Below are 22,134 nucleotides of genomic sequence, written 5' to 3'. Positions count from 1 at the left end.
TAGCTAGGCATGAATTAGAATTATATAGAGTATACGTATGTTAGGTGGAAGTTTAGGTTAATTAAAGATTCATATTATAGCTCACTTGGCCGTACATATGTCCTCACCCTTACCTTAGCCCCATTATAACTTTGAAAATACCTCATGATGTTTGCATTGGTACATTGAATACTTGTTGATTGGTTAGATGAAGAACAAGGTTTAGAAAGCATGATTAGAGAAGAGTAGAGTGAATTACCCTATACACTTGAGAGATTAGAGTGCATATACACTACCAGTGAGGGTTCAATGCTTGATTCTATGTCCCCTGCTTTCATGAGCTATCTTCTTACAAGTTTACTTGCCTTTTATTGTATGATTTGAATTAGTGGAATTTGAATTACTTTTGTCTTGAAGAACTTATTTACTCTTAACCAAGTAAGTAAAAGCATTTAGCATGTAGTTACATTCATAGGTTGCATTTCATGCATTCTACCATTCCTCTTCACTTTTATAGCTTCTCTTGAGTTTAGCATGAGGACATGCTAATGTTTAAGTGTGGAGAGGTTGATAAACCACTATTTCATGGTTTATCTTGTGCTCAATTGAGTGGTTTTTATCAACTCTTCACCCACTTATTCATATTATTCGCATGTTTTACGTTTTCCTTCCTGATTTTGTGCTATGATTGAAAACATGCTTCTTTGACCTTTAAATTACTAACTTCAATCCTCTTTTATTACTATTAGATGCCTTGATATGTGTGTTAAGTGTTTTCAGAGATTACAGGATAGGAATGGCTTGGAGGATGGAAAGGAAGCATGCAAAAGTGGAAGGAATACAAGAAGTTGAAGGAACTGCAAAGCTGTCAGCCTGACCATCTCGCACTAAAACAATCATAACTTGAGCTATAGAGGTCCAAATGATGCGGTTTCAGTTGTGTTGGAAAGCTAACATCCGGGGCTTCGCAACGATATATAATTTGCCATAGCTGCCTCGAAGTTAGGCGACGCGGACGCGTGAATGACGCGCCCGCGTTGCATCTGCGAATCTCAACCCATGCAAACGCATGGACGACGCTTCCACGTCACTTTCCCACGACCTGCACGTACCGGATTTTGAAATTAGCGATTTCTGGGTTATTTTTGACCCAGTTTTTGGCCCAGAAAGCACCGATTAGAGGTTATAAAGTGGGAGAATGCATCCATTCAAGGAGAGCTCGCCAATTAGTTACTTTTCATGATTTAGATGTAGTTTTAAGGGAAAGGTTCTCTCCTTTCTCTTAGGTTTTAGGATTAGGATTCCTCTTAAAGGATTTAGGATTTCAACTCTTCATCAGGTTCAATATTTCTTTTACTTTATATTTCTCTTCTACTTTGAAATACTTTAATGCTTTTATTTATGTTTGATTTATGTTGCCCAATTGGCTTATGAATATTTTCCATGTTAGATTTGACTGCTTTGAATGAATGTTATTTGAGGTATTCCAGATATTTATGATTTTAATTTAGCTTTTTATATTATTGGCTTTAATTGATTAACTGGAAGCTCTTGAGTTATCAACTATTCATGATTGATTGTTATGTCGGCTAATTAACTGGAATTTTACTAACTCTAGTCTTTCCTTAGGAATTGGCTAGGACTTGGGAAATCTAACCAATTGGTTCACTTGACTTTCCCTTGCTTACGTAAAGGTTAACTAAGTGGGATTAACTTCCATTCTCATAGGAGTAACTGGGATAGGACTTCCGAATTTTCATATCTTGCCAAGAGTTTATTTTATAGTTAATTATTTATTTTATTTGTCATTTAATTTACTTGTTCCTCACTTTCAAAATCCCAATTTACAAAACCCATAACCAATAATAAGAACATACCTCCCTGCAATTCCTTGAGAAGACGACTCGAGGTTTGAATACTCGGTTATCAATTTTAAAAAGATTTGTTACTTGTGACAATCAAAACGTTTGTAAGAAAGGTTGATTGCTTGGTTTAGCAACTATACTTACAACGAGAGTTTACTATAACTTCTAAACCGTCAATCTTCAGTTCTTCAGCTCTTTACTTGAACAACAGCTTGAAAACATATTCTCCTAAATTTTAATTATTTGGATTTAACGGGATATGTGACATATAATCCTCTTATTTTTGGGTAATTAGAATTTTTGTGGCATATAAACTGGAATTTGAACTTCACCCTCTAATTGGAATTAATTGACCAAGGCATTGGCAGTCAATGAATTTTAGAGGAGACTAGAAAGGTCTAAGGAATTAGGGTCTAGTCACATATAGTTTGCCATAAATTAAATCCTACATGATTAAAATAGTTATAAGAAAAGTTAATCCAGAAAAATAGATAACTCTGAAGCCTTAACTGTCTCTCCAATATTTTATTTTCAACTTATTTACTTACGTGCCTGCCATATGATATTTTCAAATTTAAACCTTTTGAATAACTCAAAACCCTTTTCTGCTTGCCTAACTAAGCCAATCAATCAATCATTGTTGCTTGATCTATCAATCCTCGTGGGATCAACCCTTACTCACGTAAAGTATTACTTGGTACGACCCGGTGCACTTGCCGGTTAGTTTGTGGTTGTTAAAACACCGCATCAAGTTTTTGGCGCCGTTGCCGGGGATTGATAGTGATTAACAACTATTATTTTTTTGATTGCTTTTAGGTGTTTTATTTTTAATTTTATTAAAATCAAAATTTGTTTAATAATTTCGAAAAATATTAAAATAAATAAATAGCACCAATATTTTTCTTAATTTCTGAAATTAATTTTGGTGTTTCCTAGTTAGTTTTATTTTAATTCTTGGAATTCTGTTCTTTCTTCTTTGCTTTCCTATTTACCACATGGTGCGTTTAATCTTTTTTGGTGTTTTGTGCTAAGAAAAAATAATGGAGAGATATCACATGGGTTACTACTCACACCCGAGTAGTGATTCATATTATGGTGGATGGAGGAACTATCCAAATTTTGGTTGGCAAAGTCAAAACCAAAGAAACTTCAATGCTCCATGTTCCAGCTATCAAGAGCCATCACCTCCATATTCATATCAAGAACCACCATCTCTATATTCATACCAAGAACCACCACCTCCCTATTCATACCAAGAACTATCCTCTTTTTATACTTATCAAGAACCATCATCTCCTTCTTATGCATATCAAGAGCCACCATCTCTTTATTCATCTCAAATACCATCGGATCTTGAGCTTCTCATGAAAGAATTCCTACATGATATAAAGACAAGTGTCAAAATGTAGAGAAATATGTGCAGACGATGATCAAGAACCAGGAAGAGGAACAAGCAAATTCCTTCCCAAGATATACAATGCAAGATCCTATGAAAGAAAGTGAAGAAACCAATCAAAGGAGTTTATACTCCAACAAATTAGAGAACTTTCCACCCTTACATATGGAAGAAGAGGAAGATGCACAACCTCCCATGCCCTTGGTAAGCAATGAAGAAGAGATTGAATTAGAAGAAAGCTACCAAGATGAAGAGGTTGAAATTGAGGAAGCTTGCAAAGAGGTAGAAGAATTCAAAGAAGAACACAAGGGAGTGGAGCTTGCAAGACCTCTTCCAAAGATATCACCATCCAATACAACATTCAATAAGAGGAAGATGGTTAGTGGCAAGAGTTGTCAAGAAAGGTTCAATATGGTTGTATGCTCCAAATTGAAGTGCAAAGATTGGTGTAGAGCTCAATTAAATGAGTCTAGAAGATTGTTTGGATGTCTCTGTGAGAATTCAGATTGCTTGCCACCTGGTGAGAATAATGGTGATCCACAAGAAGACGGGTATAAAAGCAAGGTTTGGGACCCTGGAATTCATTCCCACAATCAACACTCTTGGGGCCTTGTCACTTTCTTCAACTTGCTCGAAGGCGTTATGCGCGAAGCTTAGAATCCCGGTGGCCATTGAAATTACAAACATTGGTGGAGATTCCTGGATCAGTAAGAGCACAAGCCACCATGACAAGGAGCTCATCACATGTCCAACTTAAGGACTTTAACTTAAAGTGCTTGGTGGGAGACTACCCACCGTGGTATGATCGTTTCTTTTCATTCTTAGTTGTTTTTCGTAGCAGTAGTTTTCTTACTTATTTGATTTTTATTGAGTTCTTACTAATTTTCTGATCATGCAGCTATTTTTGAACAGGAACCGAAAAAAGAAGAAGAAGAGCACATGACGCGCAAGCATCGCTGACGCGTACGCGTCATATGCATGTGCGTGAAAAATAAAATTTGACAGATAGTTGAGCGGGAGTAGCGCTAGAAGCATGCTGGAAGCACAAGCCGCATCACGCATACGCATAACCCACGCGTGCGCGTCGTTTGCACTTTTTGCCTGCCACACGTGTGCGTCAGTGACGCATACGCGTGACCTTGAAATTCGACATAAATATGTGTTTGGGCAGAGAGTTGTGCTGGTTTGGGGGCTAGAAGTGTGCTAGAGGCACAAATTTGATCACGCGTGCGCGTCATTTGCACAAATGGCCATCCACGCGTGTGCGTGCATGACGCGCATGCGTCGATTGAAAATCTGGGTTCCCAAGCCACGTGAACAGAGAGTTGTGCGTGCGCACGGCTAGCTTCGCGCAAATCGCGCAAAACCCAGGGCACGCGGACGCGTGCCTGACGCTTACGCATCATTAAGAAAATTCTGCGACTCACGCGTATGCGTGCTGCATGCGTACGCGTCACTTGCACCACACAACTCCACTAGTTCGCCGCCCAAGTTTTAATTTTCTTTCCCCCTCTCCCAATCCTAATTCTCTCTTATTCTTTTATCCTTTTCTTTTTCTTTCATCATAATATTTGTCTCTTTCTATTTTTAGTTCTTCTTTGCTTGAGAACAAGCAAACCTTTAAGTTTGGTGTTGACGCTTCGCTTAAGGGTTTTCTGTTTATTCCTATGGCACCAAAAGGGGGGCGAATCATCTTCACGGAGGAGCACAACCTGAAGAATAAAGCGACCGCTAGGATAACTAAGGTGGTTGAGTTTCTTTCATATTTTTTATTCCTCCTCTCTTTTTCTATGTTATGTTTCGGTTTTCTGCTATTTTGCTTTGTCTGTTGCATGATCCTGCATTAGTAAGAATCCTAGGTCTAGTTTAGTTTTCTCTTAAATGCTTTAATTCTGGAAAAGATGTCTCATGTATTACCCACTGAGCTTGAATTCAAATAAAAAATACAGAAGTAATGTATTGCATGAGAAATTGAGTTAATTTTATGAGTAGTCTTATTTACTTAAATGTGGTGGTATTTTCTATGATTCTGAATGCATGACATGAACAGTGCATATTTAAATTTGAATAAAATAATGTTGATGTACAAGGAACAGGAATTTAGAGAATTATTATGATCTTTTTGAAATTAATAAAAGTTTAATCATTGAAGCAAAAGAAGCAACAAAAGAAAAATAAAAGCAAGGTCCAAGGCTCTAAGCATCAATGACTAGGGAGGTCAGACATGATTAAAAGCTCAAAGAGTTGTTTTCCTAAGTCACATGCTTGTGGTGTTCTTGTATCAAGTAATCCTTGAGACAAAACATTTAGAGTCGAGATCAATTGCAGAGTACGCCAAAGGCTTTGAGCACCACTGTCTGGGAGTAAGTAAAAAAAATTTAATAATGATGAAAATATTTAGAACTTAAAGAGAGTTCCCAGTTAAGTGCTTGTGGTATTTCTGTATCAAGTAAAGTTTGAGACAAAATATTTAAAGTCACGGCTAGGCTCAAGGTGCAAAGCACCAAAGAAAAATTGCTATATTCAAGGATTAAATTGAGTTACAAAAGATCAGAGAATTCAAAATATTATCCGGATTCTAATTCCAGATGACAGTAACATTCTTCTGATTCAAAGGAGAGTGAGATGCCAAAACTATTCAGGATTGCAGTTATAAACCCCACTATAAAAAGAGCATGAGCTTAATCGAACTCTCATTCTCATGCAAACTCACATCTTAAGCTTATATTAGTTTTGGTTGCTTGAGGACAAGCAACAATTCAAGTTTGGTGTTGTGATGCGTGAGCATATTTCCTATCTTTTTCTAGTGAATTTGCATCTAATTTGTTGAGTTTAATAAAGAATTAATTATCTTTTAGCCAATATGGATGCTACTTTGAGTCTTGCAATTTTGTTTGTTTTAGGTAGTATTTGGCTGGATTTGATGGAGTTTCTGCAGCACAAGAAATAAAGGAGATGGCAGCGAGAAGTGACGCGTACGCGTGACTGATGCGTGCGCATGATTTGGAGCTTTCCATGGCAATGCGTACGCGTGACTGACACGTATGCGTGACTGACGCGTACGCGTGATTTAAAGATTTGCTAAGCGACGCGTACGCGTGACCGACGCGTCCGCGTGACTTGCGAAAAAGACCATCGACGCGTACGCGTGACATGCACCACGTGCAGAAAATGCAGAAATATGCTGGGGGCAATTTCTGGAGTGCTTTCGACCTAGTTTTCATCCTAGAAAGTACAGATTAGAGGCTGCAGAGTGAAGGAATCAAGTGGTCCCCATCCATCAATTGAAGACTTGCTAATTGCTATAATTAATTCTGATTTAAATTCAAGTTTGAATTTGAAAATAGGAAAATATAGTATCTTAATTTTAGATAATTAGATTTTAAATTAATTAGGATTAGTTATAAAAAGGGATTCTATTAGTTAACTTAAGAGGGAGAGGCCATCAGATTGGAACTCTGTACATTTGAGGAGAATCCTATTTTTCTCTGAGTCATGAGCAACTAATCCTCTATTGTTAAGGTTAGGAGCTCTATCTATTTGTATGGATTGATTTTATTGCTTTTTCTATTTTTATTCATGTGTGAATTTATAATTTAAGAATTGTTTTCGCTCTTTATCTCATAAAATTAGGTGGAACGGAAGTATGACCCTGTTTCTATTTGAGTTCTTGTAAAACTTGGAAAAGCTCTTTACTTGAACAACAACTTGAAAACATATTCTCCTAAATATTAATTATTTAGATTTAACAGGATACGTGACATATAATCCTCTTATTTTTGGGTAATTAGAATTTGTGTGGCATATAAACTGGAATTTGAACTTCACCATCTAATTGGAATTAATTGACCAAGACATTGGCAGTCAATGAATTTTAGAGAAGACTAGAAAGGTCTAAGGAATTAGGGTCTAGTCACATATAGTTTGCCATAAATTAAATCCTACATGATTAAAATAGTTAGTAAGAAAGTTAATCCGGAAAAATAGATAACTCTGAAGCCTTAACTGTCTCTCCAATATTTTATTTTCAACTTATTTACTTGCGTGCCTGCCATATGATATTTTCAAATTTAAACCTTTTGAATATCTCAAAACCCTTTTCTGCTTGCCTAACTAAGCCAATCAATCAATCATTATTGCTTTATCCATCAATCCTCGTGGGATCGACCCTTACTCACGTAAGGTATTACTTGGTACGACCCCGTGCACTTGCCGGTTAGTTTGTGGTTGTTAAATGATGATTGGATTTTTGATGGTATAGAATTTCACAAATGAATTCTCGTTGCAAGTATAGTTTCTAAACCAAGCAATAATCCTTTCATACAAAATATTGTTTGTCACTAAAACAAACCCCTAAAATTAATAACCGAAGTATTGAACCTCGGGTCATTCTCCCTAGTAATTACAATAAAGTGCCTTGTTATTGGTTGTGAGTTATGTTTGGGATTTTTAAGATTTTAGACAAGAAATATAAAATGGCAAAGAAAATAAACTAACAAATAACAAAGCTCTTGGCAAGATATGAGAACTAAAAGTCCTATCCTAGTTATCCTTCTCAATTGTGACCACAAATTGCTCATTGCTACCACTTAGTTAACCTCTAACCATGGAGGAAAGTCAAGTGGATGAATCAATTTGATTCCTCAAGTCCTAATCAACTCCTAAAGGAAAGACTAGCTTTAGAGGCATTCAAATCAATTAGCAACTTCTAATTATCAATCAACAAAGGAATTAGATAACTCAAGAGTCACTAATTACTCTACCTAGGCCAAGAGAAACAAAATCTATACTAAAATCCAACCAAGCATTTCATCAAACACTTGGAAGGTACAAAAGAAAAGCAAAGCAAATTGATAACAAGAATAGAATCTAACAACAATTATTGCAAGGAATTAACAACAACAATCAAAAGAAGCACAATTATTATGAATTACCTTGAATAGAATGGAAAGAAGAGAGAAGGAACAAGAGTAGATCTACAACAAAATATAGAAACAACATAAAGAAAATTACAACAAAAGAATAGAAGAAGAATGAATGTAACAACAAGGAATTGAAAGGTAGAAGTAGAAGAAAGCATGAATCTAAATCTAGATCTAAGAACTAAACCTAATCCTAATTCTAGAGAGAAGTGAGAGCTTCTCTCTCTAAAAACTAACTCTAACTACTAAACTAAGCTAAACTAAACTAATGATCCAAAGTATGTCATCCCTCTTCAATCCTTGGCTTAAATAGCATCAGAAATGAGTTGGATTGGGCCCATAAGGCTTCTAAAATCGCTGGCCACGAGTTGCATTAAGTGGATCATGTGCCACCATCGGCGTGTCTGCGTATCGTGCGCGTGCACACCTCTATACGCGGTGCAACTATGGCAAATCTTATATCATTTTGAAGCCCTGGATGTTAGCTTTCCAACGCAACTGGAACCGCATCTTTTGAACCTCTGTAGCTCAAGTTATGGTCTATTAAGTGCGAAGAGGTCGGCTTGGCAGCTTTTGCGATTCCTACATTTCTTCATGAGTTCTCCATTTCTACATGCTTTTCCTTCATTCCCTTGATCCAATCCTTGCCTCCTAAATCTGAAATCACTTAGCAAATATATCAAGGCATCTAATGGAATCAAGGAGAATTAGATTTAGCTATTTTAATTCCTAAAAAGCATGTTTTCACTCTTAAGCGCAATTAAGGGAGAAGTTATAAAACCATGCTATTTCATTGAATAAATGTGGGTAAAAGGTGATAAAATCCCCTAAATTCAACACAAGATAAACCCTACAAATGGGGTTTATCAACCTCCCCACACTTAAACCAAGCATGTCCTCATGCTTGAACCAAGAGAAAGCAAAGGATATCAACATTTATTCAATGCAAATAACCTAAATGCATCTATCTATATGAATGCAACTAAATGTAAAATGATTCTACCTACTTGGTTAAAAATAAATCAATCTCCAAGACATACATGCACAAGTAGGGTCAAGATCATATAAAGATTCATGAATCCTACCAATTCAAGTATAAAAAATGAAGTTCAAATAGACTTACAAGAAGAAAGCTTATGAAAGCCGGGAATCACAGAATTGAGCATCGAACCCTCACCGGAAGTGTTTGCACTCTAGTCGCTCAAGTGTGTAGGGTCGATTCTCTCAATTCTCTCCTAATCATGCTTTCTAAGATTTGTTTTTCTTCTAACAATCAACATATATTCAATGCATGCATACATTCATCATGAGGTCTTTTCTTAGGTTGTAATGGGGCTAGGGTCAAGGTAGGATCATATATGGTTAAGTGGACTAGAATTTGAATCTTTGATTAACCTAGACTTTTCCACCTAACCTATATAATAACCTATACAATTCAAGTACTAACCTAACTACCAATCCTTCACTTTTTCACATTCTCATGCATTCTCATTGATTCACATTCGATATGCATTGATTCTTTATTGTTTGAGCTTCACTTTGGGGCATTTTGTCCCCTTTTTATTGCTTTTTCTTTTTCTTTTATTTTTCTATATATATTTTTCTTTTCTTTTTCACATTTATTATATTTTGTTCTTTTTCTTTTATTTTTTTTCTCTTTTTGTTTTTCTCATCATTTTTTTTCTTTTAAGAATATCAATGCATATGGTTTTACATTTGATTAACACATGAGTATGTACCCAATTCCCAATTTTTACAACAAAAATACAAAAAAGACACCCTTTTTCCCAACCAATGTCTCAAGTTTTCCCATACTTGAATAATACTCACACACACACTTGCCTAAGCTAATCAAAGATCCAAATTAAGGATATTTATTTTTTTTTCACTTTAAGGCTTGTAATGTGCTAAATTAAGAACAAGTGGGTTAAGCATAGGCTCAAAGTTGGCTAACAATAGTTGATAAAAGGTAGGCTATATAGGTAAGTGAGCTAATGAAATGATGGCCTCAATCATATAAATACATGAATACAAGGAATAATGGACATAGAGAATCAAATAAATCAAAGATTACAATCATAAAAAGAGAATAATGCACACAAGAAGGGAAAATAAGTGGTTGTAAGATGTAACCACATCATTAAGCTCAAATCTCACAAGCTTGTGTTCTTAGCTCAAAAACCATGTTCCAAAATAAATTCTTTCAAGCAAGTTCAACAAAATTGTTTTTCAAATTGGTAGGGTGCCCCTAAAAAAAACAATTTCTTGGAAAAGAAATCATCACCATAACCAAGTAGTCCTAATAAGAAAGAAGTGGTAAGAATATGTACAAATTCTAACTAACATGCAACCTATCATGCAATGCAATAGCTAATCTAACAAAGAAAATAAAAAAATTGGTGTTGAAAAGGAAATTGTTACCCATAGAGATCGGTTGAACGACCTCCCCACACTTGAAGATTGCACCGTCCTCGGTGCATGCAAAGAAGAGTAAGGTGGATGTGTGGCTACAATTGATGAGCTCCCTCAAAAGGTTGTGCGGATGACTTGTTTGTTGCCCCATTTTGAGACCTTTCCTTTCTCTCTTCTTGGTGTCCAACCTAAAAGGAGAGAAAAAGAAAGAAAATTAAGCCTACAACCAAGATATCAAAGCAAATAGAACGTAGGCGGGGGCTAATGCCAAGTAAGAGTAAGGTTCTCACTACATGTTAGCTACTCATGTAAGTGAGAAAATAATATAAGCTAAGGCATATCAACTAATACTTGATGCAAGAGGGAAGTCAAAGCATGAAGAGCATATTGAGCATCAAGATCAAATAAGAATTGACACAAGCAAGATTAGTGATAAGCATGAGAGCATTTGGTCCCATCCTAACTCAATGATGAAGAAGTACAAAAAACAAAGGATAATGAATGAGGAAGGACTAAAACACTAATCTTGTGTGTTGACAAATATTAGAATTAATGTAACAAGTCATGAAGCACCAAAACAATGCAAGAAATTCTCAACAATTAAGTGAGAGAATTCAACACCATTATTAAAATGAGAAACTTAGAAAATAAAATGAGAACAAATTATAGAAACAAAATTAAAATGCAAAGAATAAAAGTAAGCAAATGCAATAAAAGAAAAATGTAGGAAGAGAAAAAAAAGAAAAATTGTTTTTTTTAGTATTTTATTTATCTATTTATTTATTTATTTATTTATTTATTTATTTATTTATTATTATTATTATTATTATTATTATTATTATTAAATTTTTTTATATTAAAAGAGAAAAAAATTTCCAAGAGAGGAAGAAGAAAAAAATAGAAAGAAAGAAGAAGAAGAAGAAAAGAAGAAAGAAGGAGAAAGGAGGAAGGAGAAAAGCAGGGTGCAAATCCCCGCGCGCGTGCACTGCGCGCTCACGCGCGGATGCAGCAGGGACAATCCGCGTGCACGCACAGCACGCTTACACGCCGATGAGATTGTGCTCCCATCACAATGCTAGCACAAAGCGCGCACAACTCTCTGGTTTTTGTACAAGGAGTTGCGGAAGTGCAATCCGCGCGCGCGCACAGCTTGCTAGTGCGCCGATGCCCGTTTTTTTTAAGAAGCATAAGAACACAATTTAACACTCTCCTAACCTATAAACATTCTAAAGCAACTAAAATGCAATTTTAAGAAAAATCTTCAAGTTTTCGAAAAATTTTCAAAAAAACAAAACTTGTACTTCAAGTAACCTACTTTAACAACAATCTAGACTACTACAACAACCTATCAATCACAACAAAATGTATAAGAGTATAGAAAAGAAGAAAACTACCTATAATGACAACTCAAATCACTTATTAAGTATATGTACAAGAGAATGGAAAGAGTTTACCATGGTGGGGTGTCTCCCACCTAGCACTTTTATTTATTGTCCTTAAGTTGGACTTATGGGGAGCTCCTCATCAATGTAGCTTGTGTTTGAATTCATCCTTGAACGTCCACCAATGCTTGCATCTCCAATAAGCTCCAGCATTCCAAATCAATATCTTCAAGCCTTGATGGAGTTCCACACAAGTCAAGGGCTCCCAAAGTTGATCCTCATGTGTTTCCGGATCCCATATTTTGTTTTCACACCCATCTTGAAGTTGACTCTTATTGATCCATGTGCGTACTAAGCATGATGAATTCTCAATGTAGTGACCAAACATTCTCCTAGACCCAAGCGATCTAGCTCTATACCAACCTTTGCAATAAAAATTTGAGCATGTAACCATCATGAACTTTGATGTGTAATTCCAACCACTAACCATCTCCCTTTTACTCTTAAAGCCACAAATATATCTAAGTTGACCATCCAACTCTAGCAAACCATATTCAAGGGGAATAATAAAGCTTAAGTATAAGGAATTTACCCACTTGAATGAAAGAATGGATGGTGGTGGCTTGGGGAGAGGCGTCTCCAATATCCTTACAAACCCTACTCCCTTATATTCTTCCTTGTCAATCTCCACCTCTTCATAAACTTCTTCATTCTCAATCCTTTATTCATCAACTTCATCTAACTCTTCTCCATCACTCAAGTCATAAATGGGAGGTTGAGAGAAATCTACCTCCATATCACTTTCAAATTCATTGGGAGAAGGTTCTTCAAATTCAAAGGATTCTTCACCAAGAAGATTGGATGCATGATCTTCATCACCAAGGGAACTCAATTCTAGCTTTACTCCCTCCAAGTCTTCATTCAAAATTTTTTTTGGAGGTTGTGCACATTCCTCCTACCAACAAATTCAATCTTCTTGGAGGTATGTTCTATGATTTTAGCTTCCCATGGAGGTTCCGCATCTCCTAGGTCTTCAACCACTTCTTCCTTGTCTTCAATGATTATAGGCTTCTCCAATTGTTCTAATACCACATAGCATTCCTCCTTTTCTACCGGAGTTTCTAATCTCTCCTTCATGCTATGCACTTTAATTGATTCTCCACATGTGACTATGGGAGTGCTTTGAGTGCTCAAGCATTGGGAGGCTAATAGGCTTACTACCTTGGTTAAGGTAGCTACAAATTCTACTGTCTCCCTTTGTATTTCTCTTTGCCCTTGAAGTATAAGGCTAAGGATTTCATCCATTGAGGATTGGAGTGGATAAGAGGGTTCATTGTCTTGGAGAAAGGGTTCATTATAGGAAAGTGGTTCTTCTTAGTAAGGTGGTGGTGTGTATTGAGGTGGTTCTTGGGAGTAGTAATCTTGGAATTGTGGTTCCATGTATGGCTCATATGGTTCAAAAGATGATTGGTATGGTAGATATGGATTAGGGTCATGTGGAGGTGTTTGGTGAAAATAGGCTTGTGAGTGTGGTTGAGGCTCATGTTGAGGATATGACTCATAGGCATATGGTGGTGGTTCTTGAAAGTCACAAGGAGATTCACCATATCCATTGGATTGGTATCACTACAACAAATAAGGATTTTCACAACGGTCAAAAACTGTTGCCATAAATCGAAAAACCGTTCTTAAAACCTTAGGCAATGCTTTGGCAACGATTTTTGAACTGTGATATATGCGGCCGTTACCAATGCTCATAGACAACGGTTTTTTATCTAAGGCAACGGTAACAAAAAAACCGTTGCCATACTTATTGGCATAAACAACGGTTTTGAAAGAAATTTTTAAAGAACGGTTTAAAACCGTTACTGAATAAGCAACGGTTTAGAACCGTTCTCATTCAGAATATAACGTTTTAAAACTATAACTAAATAGGCAACGGTTTTAAACTGTTGTCATTTTGTTATTCACAAAGCCAACGGTTTTAAAGCGTTACTATCGGTGTCATTTTTTGGCAACGGCTTTAATACCATTGCAAAGTCGTCTTTGACAACGGTTTTAACACCATTACCTTTTGTGACCTTTGACAACGGTTTTTGTAATATATAATTTTTTATTTACAATAGTTTTCTCATGAATGAAATTAGTTCCAACTTTTTTTTTATTTAATATCAATAAATAACTTTAACTATTTGAATCAAATTACTAAAGAAAACTAATTGAACATTTACCATCAAATTTGATTTATAAAGTATTACATAAGATCCACAATCACATTATATCATCATTGCAAAATACCATAATACTAGTCTAAGTCGTAACTACTTTTAATTATCATCATCGTTTTAAAAAATACTACAGTACTAGCCTAAGTCATAACAACCTCAAACTATATCAACTAATTTTGCGAAAAATACAATAACAAAAGAGAGTTGAAATAGCTAAGTAACAAGTAGGTTTATCGTCATCATGCTACAAGTTCATGACTTTTACTAGCTAACATTTGCTCTTCAAAATTTGTGACCTTAATTAAGTTCATTTTCCCCTTCAACATGGTTTTCCTGTAAATAAAACAAAAATAGCAAAAGTGTGAAGTAGGAAGTAATCCAGCACACTACATCAGAATAAGTGTTAAAACATAAATCATCAAAATAGAAGTCTTGAAATGAAATTTATTCATATCAAGTTATCAACAAAAGGCTTGACATAAAGTGAGTCTTCTTGTTCATTTTTTCTTCTTCATCAACTTTTTTGGTCTAGGAACACATACATATAGGGTGATCAAAGTCAAGTTACCTTTAAAGTGGGTGATCGGGAGTTTAAAGATGAATTAAGTAAGGGTAGATCCTCTGCATCCATGCATGTTACTTCTCCAACAGAAAAATTTGACCCATATCTACCAACTCTCCCTACAATAATATGCATCCAAAAACCCAGGAAAAAAATAAGATTCAAATATCCAAGTTTCCAAATTTGAATAGAATATAAAAATATAATTTGATTAATTTCTAAAAACATAACATAAAATACAATTCTTGACTTTATTTTTTTTCTTTTTTTCAAAAAGGTGTCTATCTACTTAGTTGAATCTTGTGTTACCTGCACTCTGTTTTATTTCAGATACAGTCAAGTCCCAAAATTTAAAACCATCAAACTTCTTCAACGTTGGAAATATGATCCTAGATATGTATAAATTAAGACCCATTCCGATGGCATCACTGGCCACTAGAACATCAAACTCACTTGTTGCATCATTGAACATGCTTGCCTGAAGTCCTAATTAAAATTTCAACTCAGAAAATCCTTAAGGGTTGGCATCCAAATACAATCCATTATAAATAACACTGGACCACAACTGATTCTGGTTAGCATGATATTTATTGTCAATTATTGACACGCGTGAAGTTTTCGAAAAAAGGAAACAAATAGCATAAATTTTTGTATGGAAAGAGAGAGTAAAACTTTAAATTCAAATATCAGGTTTCCATGAAACAAGTGAAAGGCAACACGGAAATTAAAACTTAGGTAAGAGTCCACACCTGCCTTGTTCGAGTTTCTGGTGGCAGCGAGCCATATACTACTAAACAAAGATGCTTTCCTTGATTCTCAATTTTCTTCTGAACAATATGAATGCCAACTTTTACCAATTAGTCCATTGTTTATATAAGACAAGTGAATGAAATATGCAATTAAATTCACAAAAAAGGATAATTGACTATAACAATGAATTTAAGATGGATTGGTCTACTTAGGAGGCTGCTGTAAATATACACAGCACTCTACTTAAGAGGCTGCTGGAAGGGAAATTAAGAGTGTAGTGCATTTAGTTGGTGGAGAGAAACAAAGAGAGTGACATGAATGAATGAATGAATGATTGTAGAGTTGAACTTGTTCACAAGTTATCACTGGTGATGTGATAGCTAAAAGCGCAGTATGCCGGTCTTCCATCCATCAACCATGACTAAAGTCTATACCACATATTCTTTAATTTGTACCAAAACACATGGATTCGACTTTGGAAAAACAAATGAAGAAAAGTAGTAAAAAGGAACACGATACATACAACACTAATAGTAATGAACAATTATTTATATGATTTTACCTTTTTTTTTTTGCTTAAGAAGAGAATATATATATTCAACTTGTCTTAAATTTATTTTCCCTAACTAAGTGACTTGATGACTAAAAAAGTTATTAAGGTTTTCTTTTTATTCAAACTATTAATTAACACATGAAAATAATAACTGAATGCTAGCTTCAACTACAACCTCTTATTTAATCCTTTTTTACCTTTTATCTCCGGTGAAATATATCCATAATTCACTTCTATATATAACTTTAAGAACTACCATTACTATGTAGAAAATAAAACTAAATGACCCCCTAATAATATAAAAAGTCCTTTTATGTAACATTTTTCTCTGTGCTACAAAGCCAATTTCTTTCTTCCTCTTGAACTCTGTTATATGCCACTACTGTTCTTACTTTTTTATGATCCTTATTTTCTTTTACATGAACTATCTCCAAATATAATTAGTGCCAATATACAGTATATGTATAACATGATCTTCCTTTCCTTATCTGATAGGGATGAGGCTGGTAAAATTATCTTGTAAATGCATAACTTTCTTATCAAACATAAATGACTTTTGTACTTAAGATAAGTTTGGTTTGATCCTAAACTACAGGGGATTATAGTGCCAATGATTAGTACTATATACTTTTGTATGCTTTAATTTGATCAATTGATCTCCCTTTGGTTATGCGTTAAAATTCCTTTTTGACATTTGCCTATCACTCAAAGCTAGTCTAAATTATCCTTTCGGATTAAGTATAGTAATCAATACAAGAATAAATATATGAATCATCTTAAATTCATACAGATAACAATGAATCATCTTAAATTCACAATGAAAGGATAACAATGAATCATCTTAAATTCACAATGAAAATAGCAATAACTATAACCAGTCTACAAGCTACACAGAACACAATTTGAAAAAAGGATTCACAACAAAAAGTTGACTTGCCTGAGCTATAGGATTGTTACAGAGCAATAAGAGTTCAGAAATGGTGGTTCTGGTAGCTAGGGCACAACCAACTCACCATGAACGACGGCGGAGACGACCAGGAATTCCGGCGGCGGCAGAGGAACGGCTCCTCCTCTGTTGCGTCACTTTCTCACACGCGTCCCTTCCTTCCTCTCTGCGGCAGCATCAACAGCGACCTCCTATCCTTGTTTGGTTACTTCCACCGGCAGTAGCTGCAAGGAACGGCAGCGGCGGCATGGCGCGGCGACGGCAGCAACGAAGACGAGCTCCTTCTCTTCCTCGTGTCGCGCGTTCTGCGTGTCTCTCTCTCACTCTCGTTTTCCCCTAAAGGTCAGCGGCGACGGTGGCTGTGGTCACAACCAGCAGCGCTCTCCCTTCCCCTCTCCTTCCCGTTCTCTGATCCCCCCTCTCCTCCTTTGAGCTCTCCCTCTTCTCTCGTTTTCCCCCTCTCTATTTCCCCTTCTGTATGTGACTCTGTATGTTTACATTATGTTAGGGTTAGGAATTGTTAAATTAGAATTTTATTTGGGAATTTAGAGTTAGAATAAAATATATACAAGTGATATAATAATTTTACAAAATATTATAATATAAAAATTAATTTAATCATTCCTAATAAATTAATAAATTAATTTTTTAAGAATTCAAATTAATAAAATAAATCATAATTTATTTATAATAAAAGTGACTTAAATTAAATTATATAGTTTTTCTATTACTGAATTTTTAATTTTAAATTATGTGAAATAACCAATTATAAAAATTTCACAAGAATATTAATTAGCTTTAACTCTAAATATTAATAAAATTAATTTAATTATTCTTAATTGATTAATTTCTAAAAATAAAGAGTTCATATTAAGGTGGGTTGGGGCTCGATGGTATGGTGAGGACTGCGTGAAGTTATGCGATGATGGCTAACGTACGATGATGAATGGTGGGTTATGGTGATCGGTTAAGGCTCGCTAGTAGAGGGAGGGAAGATGATGAATGGTGGTGGGTTAGGGTTCGCTAGAGGGAGGAAAAAGAACGAGCGGAAAGTCTGCGTTAGGGTTCTGAATATTTTTTTTTGGATTTTTCTTTAAGTGTAAAAAAATATTATATGTTAAATTTTAGAGCGGGAATTAAATGGAACAAAAACTATTATTTGTTAAATTATTTAAACAACATTAGAAAATTATTTCTTCATAAAACAATTGATGTAACGGTTATAAAACCGTTCTTTAAGATAGTCAAAGAGAACGGTTTTATTTTGTTGTTATAACGTAGTGAAAAATTGAACTTCAACAGCAATGTTATAAAAACCATTCTTTAAGATCATTTAATAGAACGGTTTTAAAGTGTTACAATATTGGCAACGGTTTTTATGTGTATCTTTTGTTACAAATATTTAAACAACAATAAAAAACCGTTGCCTAAAAATAAATCATTGTAACGGTTATAAAACCGTTCTTTAAAATAGTCAAAGAGAACGGTTTTATTTTGTTATTATAACGTAATGAAAAATTGAACTTCAACAACGACAGTTTAAAAAACCATTCTCTAAAACCATCTAAGAGAATGGTTTTAAGGCGTTACAAATTTTGGCGTTGCTAAAGCCCATATTTGTGGTAGTGTATGCATCATAGAATGGCTCTTCTTCATAGTGCATTGGTGGAGGTTGTTGCCATGAAGATTGATCATATGCATATGGCTCCTCCCACCTTTGGTCATCCCATCCTCGATGCATCTCTTCATTGTAATCTCCACTTCCTACAACATAGTTGTAATCACACTCATAGCCAAAGTGAGAATTCATGATGAAAAGAGAAAATAAGAAATAAAAGCTAATAAGAAATAATGAAACAAAATCCTAAAACTAGCAAAAACTAACAAACAATCCAAAAAAATCAAGCTATTCACAATATTCACATATATACAATAACCAATAACACAACACCATTGTAATTCTCCGGCAACGGCGCCATTTCGATGATTGGATTTTTGATGGTATAGAATTTCACAAATGAATTCTCGTTGCAAGTATAGTTTCTAAACCAAGCAATAATCCTTTCATACAAAATATTGTTTGTCACTAAAACAAACCCCTAAAATTAATAACCGAAGTATTGAACCTCGGGTCGTTCGCCCTAGGAATTATAATAAAGTGTCTTGTTATTGGTTGTAAGTTATGTTTGGGGTTTTTAAGATTTTAGACAAGAAATATAAAATGGCAAAGAAAATAAACTAACAACTAACAAAGCTCTTGGCAAGATATGAGAACTAGAAGTCCTATCCTAGTTATCCTCCTCAACTGTGACCATAAATTGCTCATTGCTACCACTTAGTTAACCTCTAACCATGGAGGAAAGTCAAGTGGATGAATCAATTTGATTCCTCAAGTCCTAATCAACTCCTAAAGGAAAGACTAGCTTTAGAGGCATTCAAATCAATTAGCAACTTCTAATTATCAATCAACAAAGGAATTAGATAACTCAAGAGTCACTAATTACTCTACCTAGGCCAAGAGGAACAAAATCTATACTAAAATCCAACCAAGCATTTCATCAAACACTTGGAAGGTACAAAAGAAAAGCAAAGTAAATTGATAACAAGAATAGAATCTAACAACAATTATTACAAGGAATTAACAACAACAATCAAAAGAAGCACAATTATTATGAATTACCTTGAATAGAATGGAAAGAAGAGAGAAGGAACAAGAGTAGATCTACAACAAAATATAGAAACAACATAAAGAAAATTACAACAAAAGAATAGAAGAAGAATGAATGTAACAACAAGGAATTGAAAGGTAGAAGTAGAAGAAAGCATGAATATAAATCTAGATCTAAGAACTAAACCTAATCCTAATTCTAGAGAGAAGTGAGAGCTTCTCTCTCTAGAAACTAACTCTAACTACTAAACTAAGCTAAACTAAACTAATGATCCAAAGTATGTCATCCCTCTTCAATCCTTGGCTTAAATAGCATCAGAAATGAGTTGGATTGGGCCCATAAGGCTTCTAAAATCGCTGGCCACGAGTTGCATTAAGTGGATCATGTGCCACCATCAGCGTGTCTGCGTATCGTGCGCGTGCACACCTCTATACGCGGTGCAACTATGGCAAATCTTATATCATTTTAAAGCCCCAGATGTTAGCTTTCCAACGCAACTAGAACCGCATCATTTGGACCTCTGTAGCTCAAGTTATGGTCTATTAAGTGCGAAGAGGTTGGCTTGACAGCTTTTGTGATTCCTACATTTCTTCATGAGTTCTCCATTTCTACATGCTTTTCCTTCATTCCCTTGATCCAATCCTTACCTCCTAAATCTGAAATCACTTAGCAAACATATCAAAGCATCTAATGGAATCAAGGAGAATTAGATTTAGCTATTTTAAGTCCTAAAAAGTATGTTTTCACTCTTAAGCGCAATTAAGGGAGAAGTTATAAAACCATGCTATTTCATTGAATAAATATGGGTAAAAGGTGATAAAATCTCCTAAATTCAACACAAGATAAACCCTTGGGGTTTATCATTAAAACACCACACCAACGTGCTACACTTTTTCAAATCAGATAGTAATTATATTTATCTGTTTGCAATTGAAAAGAGTCGAGGATTGCCAGGAATCGACACAAGAAATGGTAGACAGATCCAAGTCCAGGTAAGCAAAAGTGTCAGTGGACCATCAATCTCCTTGCAGTCGACATGAGATGGCCTACATAATACTCTATAAAGGTGTGTCAGGCATGCTGATCCCCAACTAAATTGTATGATCCCAACAAAGTTACGGAGCAATGGCAGAAACTTCCAGTGTATCGCTATCCCAGACTTGTCTCCAAACATAATGGTCCCAAATAATAACATTATGTGGCACTTCATGTACCTCTGAATGTGAATATCATCAGCCAACACTAAATGATCTTTCAGTCTTCGAAACTACGTCAAATTTATGAAGCTTCCTCTATAGTCTATCTTCCTAGGTGCAACACCAAATTGATCCAAGCATTCGGCCTCTAAGGCCTCATAACTACTGAACGTTGGTCCTGTAACTGGCGACCATTCGCCAGAAGACCAAGAATTATCGTCACGTCCTCCAACGTCACAACACACTCACCAACCGAAAAATGGAATGTGTGAGTCTCAGGGCGCCATCTCTCGATTAGAGCATTAACCAATGTCGACTGACATTGGACAACTCCAATATGGGAAACATGATAAAAGCCAGTCTCTCGTAAATGCTCCTCCACAATTTGATTGTACAGATCCGGCGACATTAAGTAGTTATATTGCAACATTCGTAAACCATACAAAATGTATCCATATATCACATTAAACAAATATAGCCATATTTAATTAATAAATTGAATTTAACATAATCAAATTTTTATTATCATATAACCAATAAAACATAATCATATTAACAACTATATTATTGACTACTCAAAATATACTAAATCTATTTTACAAAGGATTCACATTTATATTTATTAGATTCTAATAAGTATCAATAAACCTTAAAATAATCTTAAATATAAATCTAATTTATAAATAATTTATTAAATTCATATTTAAAATTTAGTATTACCAACATAATTTATTACCTAAATTACACTAAATTTATTCGGTTTTCATTCTTCATGGTACTATAACAATAATAATAATAATAATAATAATAATAATATACATTAATTAATTCACTTCCAACAATTATTATATTTAAACAATTTTAAAATTTTTACTTTCAACATAACAAACAAATATTTTTAAGTAACTACTCTATTCTAACAACACACAACAATAAATCATTAATCCTTAATCAAATATCTAAATAATATACTCATAATAATAATAATAATTGATTCAATAATTTTTTAAATATTTTTTAAATTTATTTTATTTTATTGACTATTTATAACAATTAATACTAATTATTTTTATCATGCCTATAATCTTAATAAAAATTATTACTATAATATTTCTATTATCTAACATTATCATTATTATCACTATTAAATCAAAATATTTGATAATAAAAACTTAAATAATTAAGATGATCAAGATAATTAGCAATGTAAAATTTTGGACGATTGACGTTTTTTTTTTTCTCCTTACCATTGTTGAAGGAAGACTGGTGGTCCA

General features: G+C 34.6%; 1 protein-coding gene across 6 annotated transcripts; it reads right to left on the bottom strand.

Annotated features, from left to right (window-relative positions):
* Positions 1 to 14,259: 14,259 nt before the first annotated feature.
* On the bottom strand, positions 14,260 to 17,410 carry LOC107470505 (DExH-box ATP-dependent RNA helicase DExH16, mitochondrial). Of its 6 annotated transcripts, none has more exons than XR_001588448.3 (5): positions 17,063 to 17,410; positions 15,496 to 15,573; positions 15,056 to 15,232; positions 14,753 to 14,865; positions 14,260 to 14,517 (listed from the first exon to the last, which is right to left on the bottom strand). XR_001588448.3 is itself a non-coding variant. In XM_016089908.3 (5 exons), the coding sequence occupies exons 1-5, from the start codon at positions 17,063 to 17,065 to the stop codon at positions 14,482 to 14,484; spliced, it is 399 nt and encodes a 132-aa protein (XP_015945394.1). In that variant the 5' UTR covers positions 17,066 to 17,410; the 3' UTR covers positions 14,260 to 14,481. The 6 variants fall into 6 exon arrangements, 2 of the variants coding, with proteins under 2 accessions (XP_015945394.1, XP_020988639.1); XM_016089908.3 differs by having other exon boundaries at positions 15,056 to 15,224; XR_001588447.3 differs by lacking the exon at positions 15,056 to 15,232.
* Between the last annotated feature and the right edge of the window lie 4,724 nt (positions 17,411 to 22,134).

The sequence above is a fragment of the Arachis duranensis genome, chromosome 10, assembly GCF_000817695.3.
Source record: "Arachis duranensis cultivar V14167 chromosome 10, aradu.V14167.gnm2.J7QH, whole genome shotgun sequence".
In the NCBI taxonomy this organism is placed as follows: domain Eukaryota; kingdom Viridiplantae; phylum Streptophyta; class Magnoliopsida; order Fabales; family Fabaceae; genus Arachis; species Arachis duranensis.
Note: the sequence above shows the minus strand (reverse complement) of the source record. Positions and strands in the feature narration are given on the sequence as shown.

Coding starts and splice junctions, on each gene's coding strand:
- LOC107470505 (XM_016089908.3), bottom strand. Junction 15,225..15,495: donor CAGAAACTCGAACAAGGCAG/GTGTGGACTCTT, acceptor TTAGGACTTCAG/GCAAGCATGTTCAATGATGC. Junction 14,518..14,752: donor CCCGATCACCCACTTTAAAG/GTAACTTGACTT, acceptor TTTTATTTACAG/GAAAACCATGTTGAAGGGGA.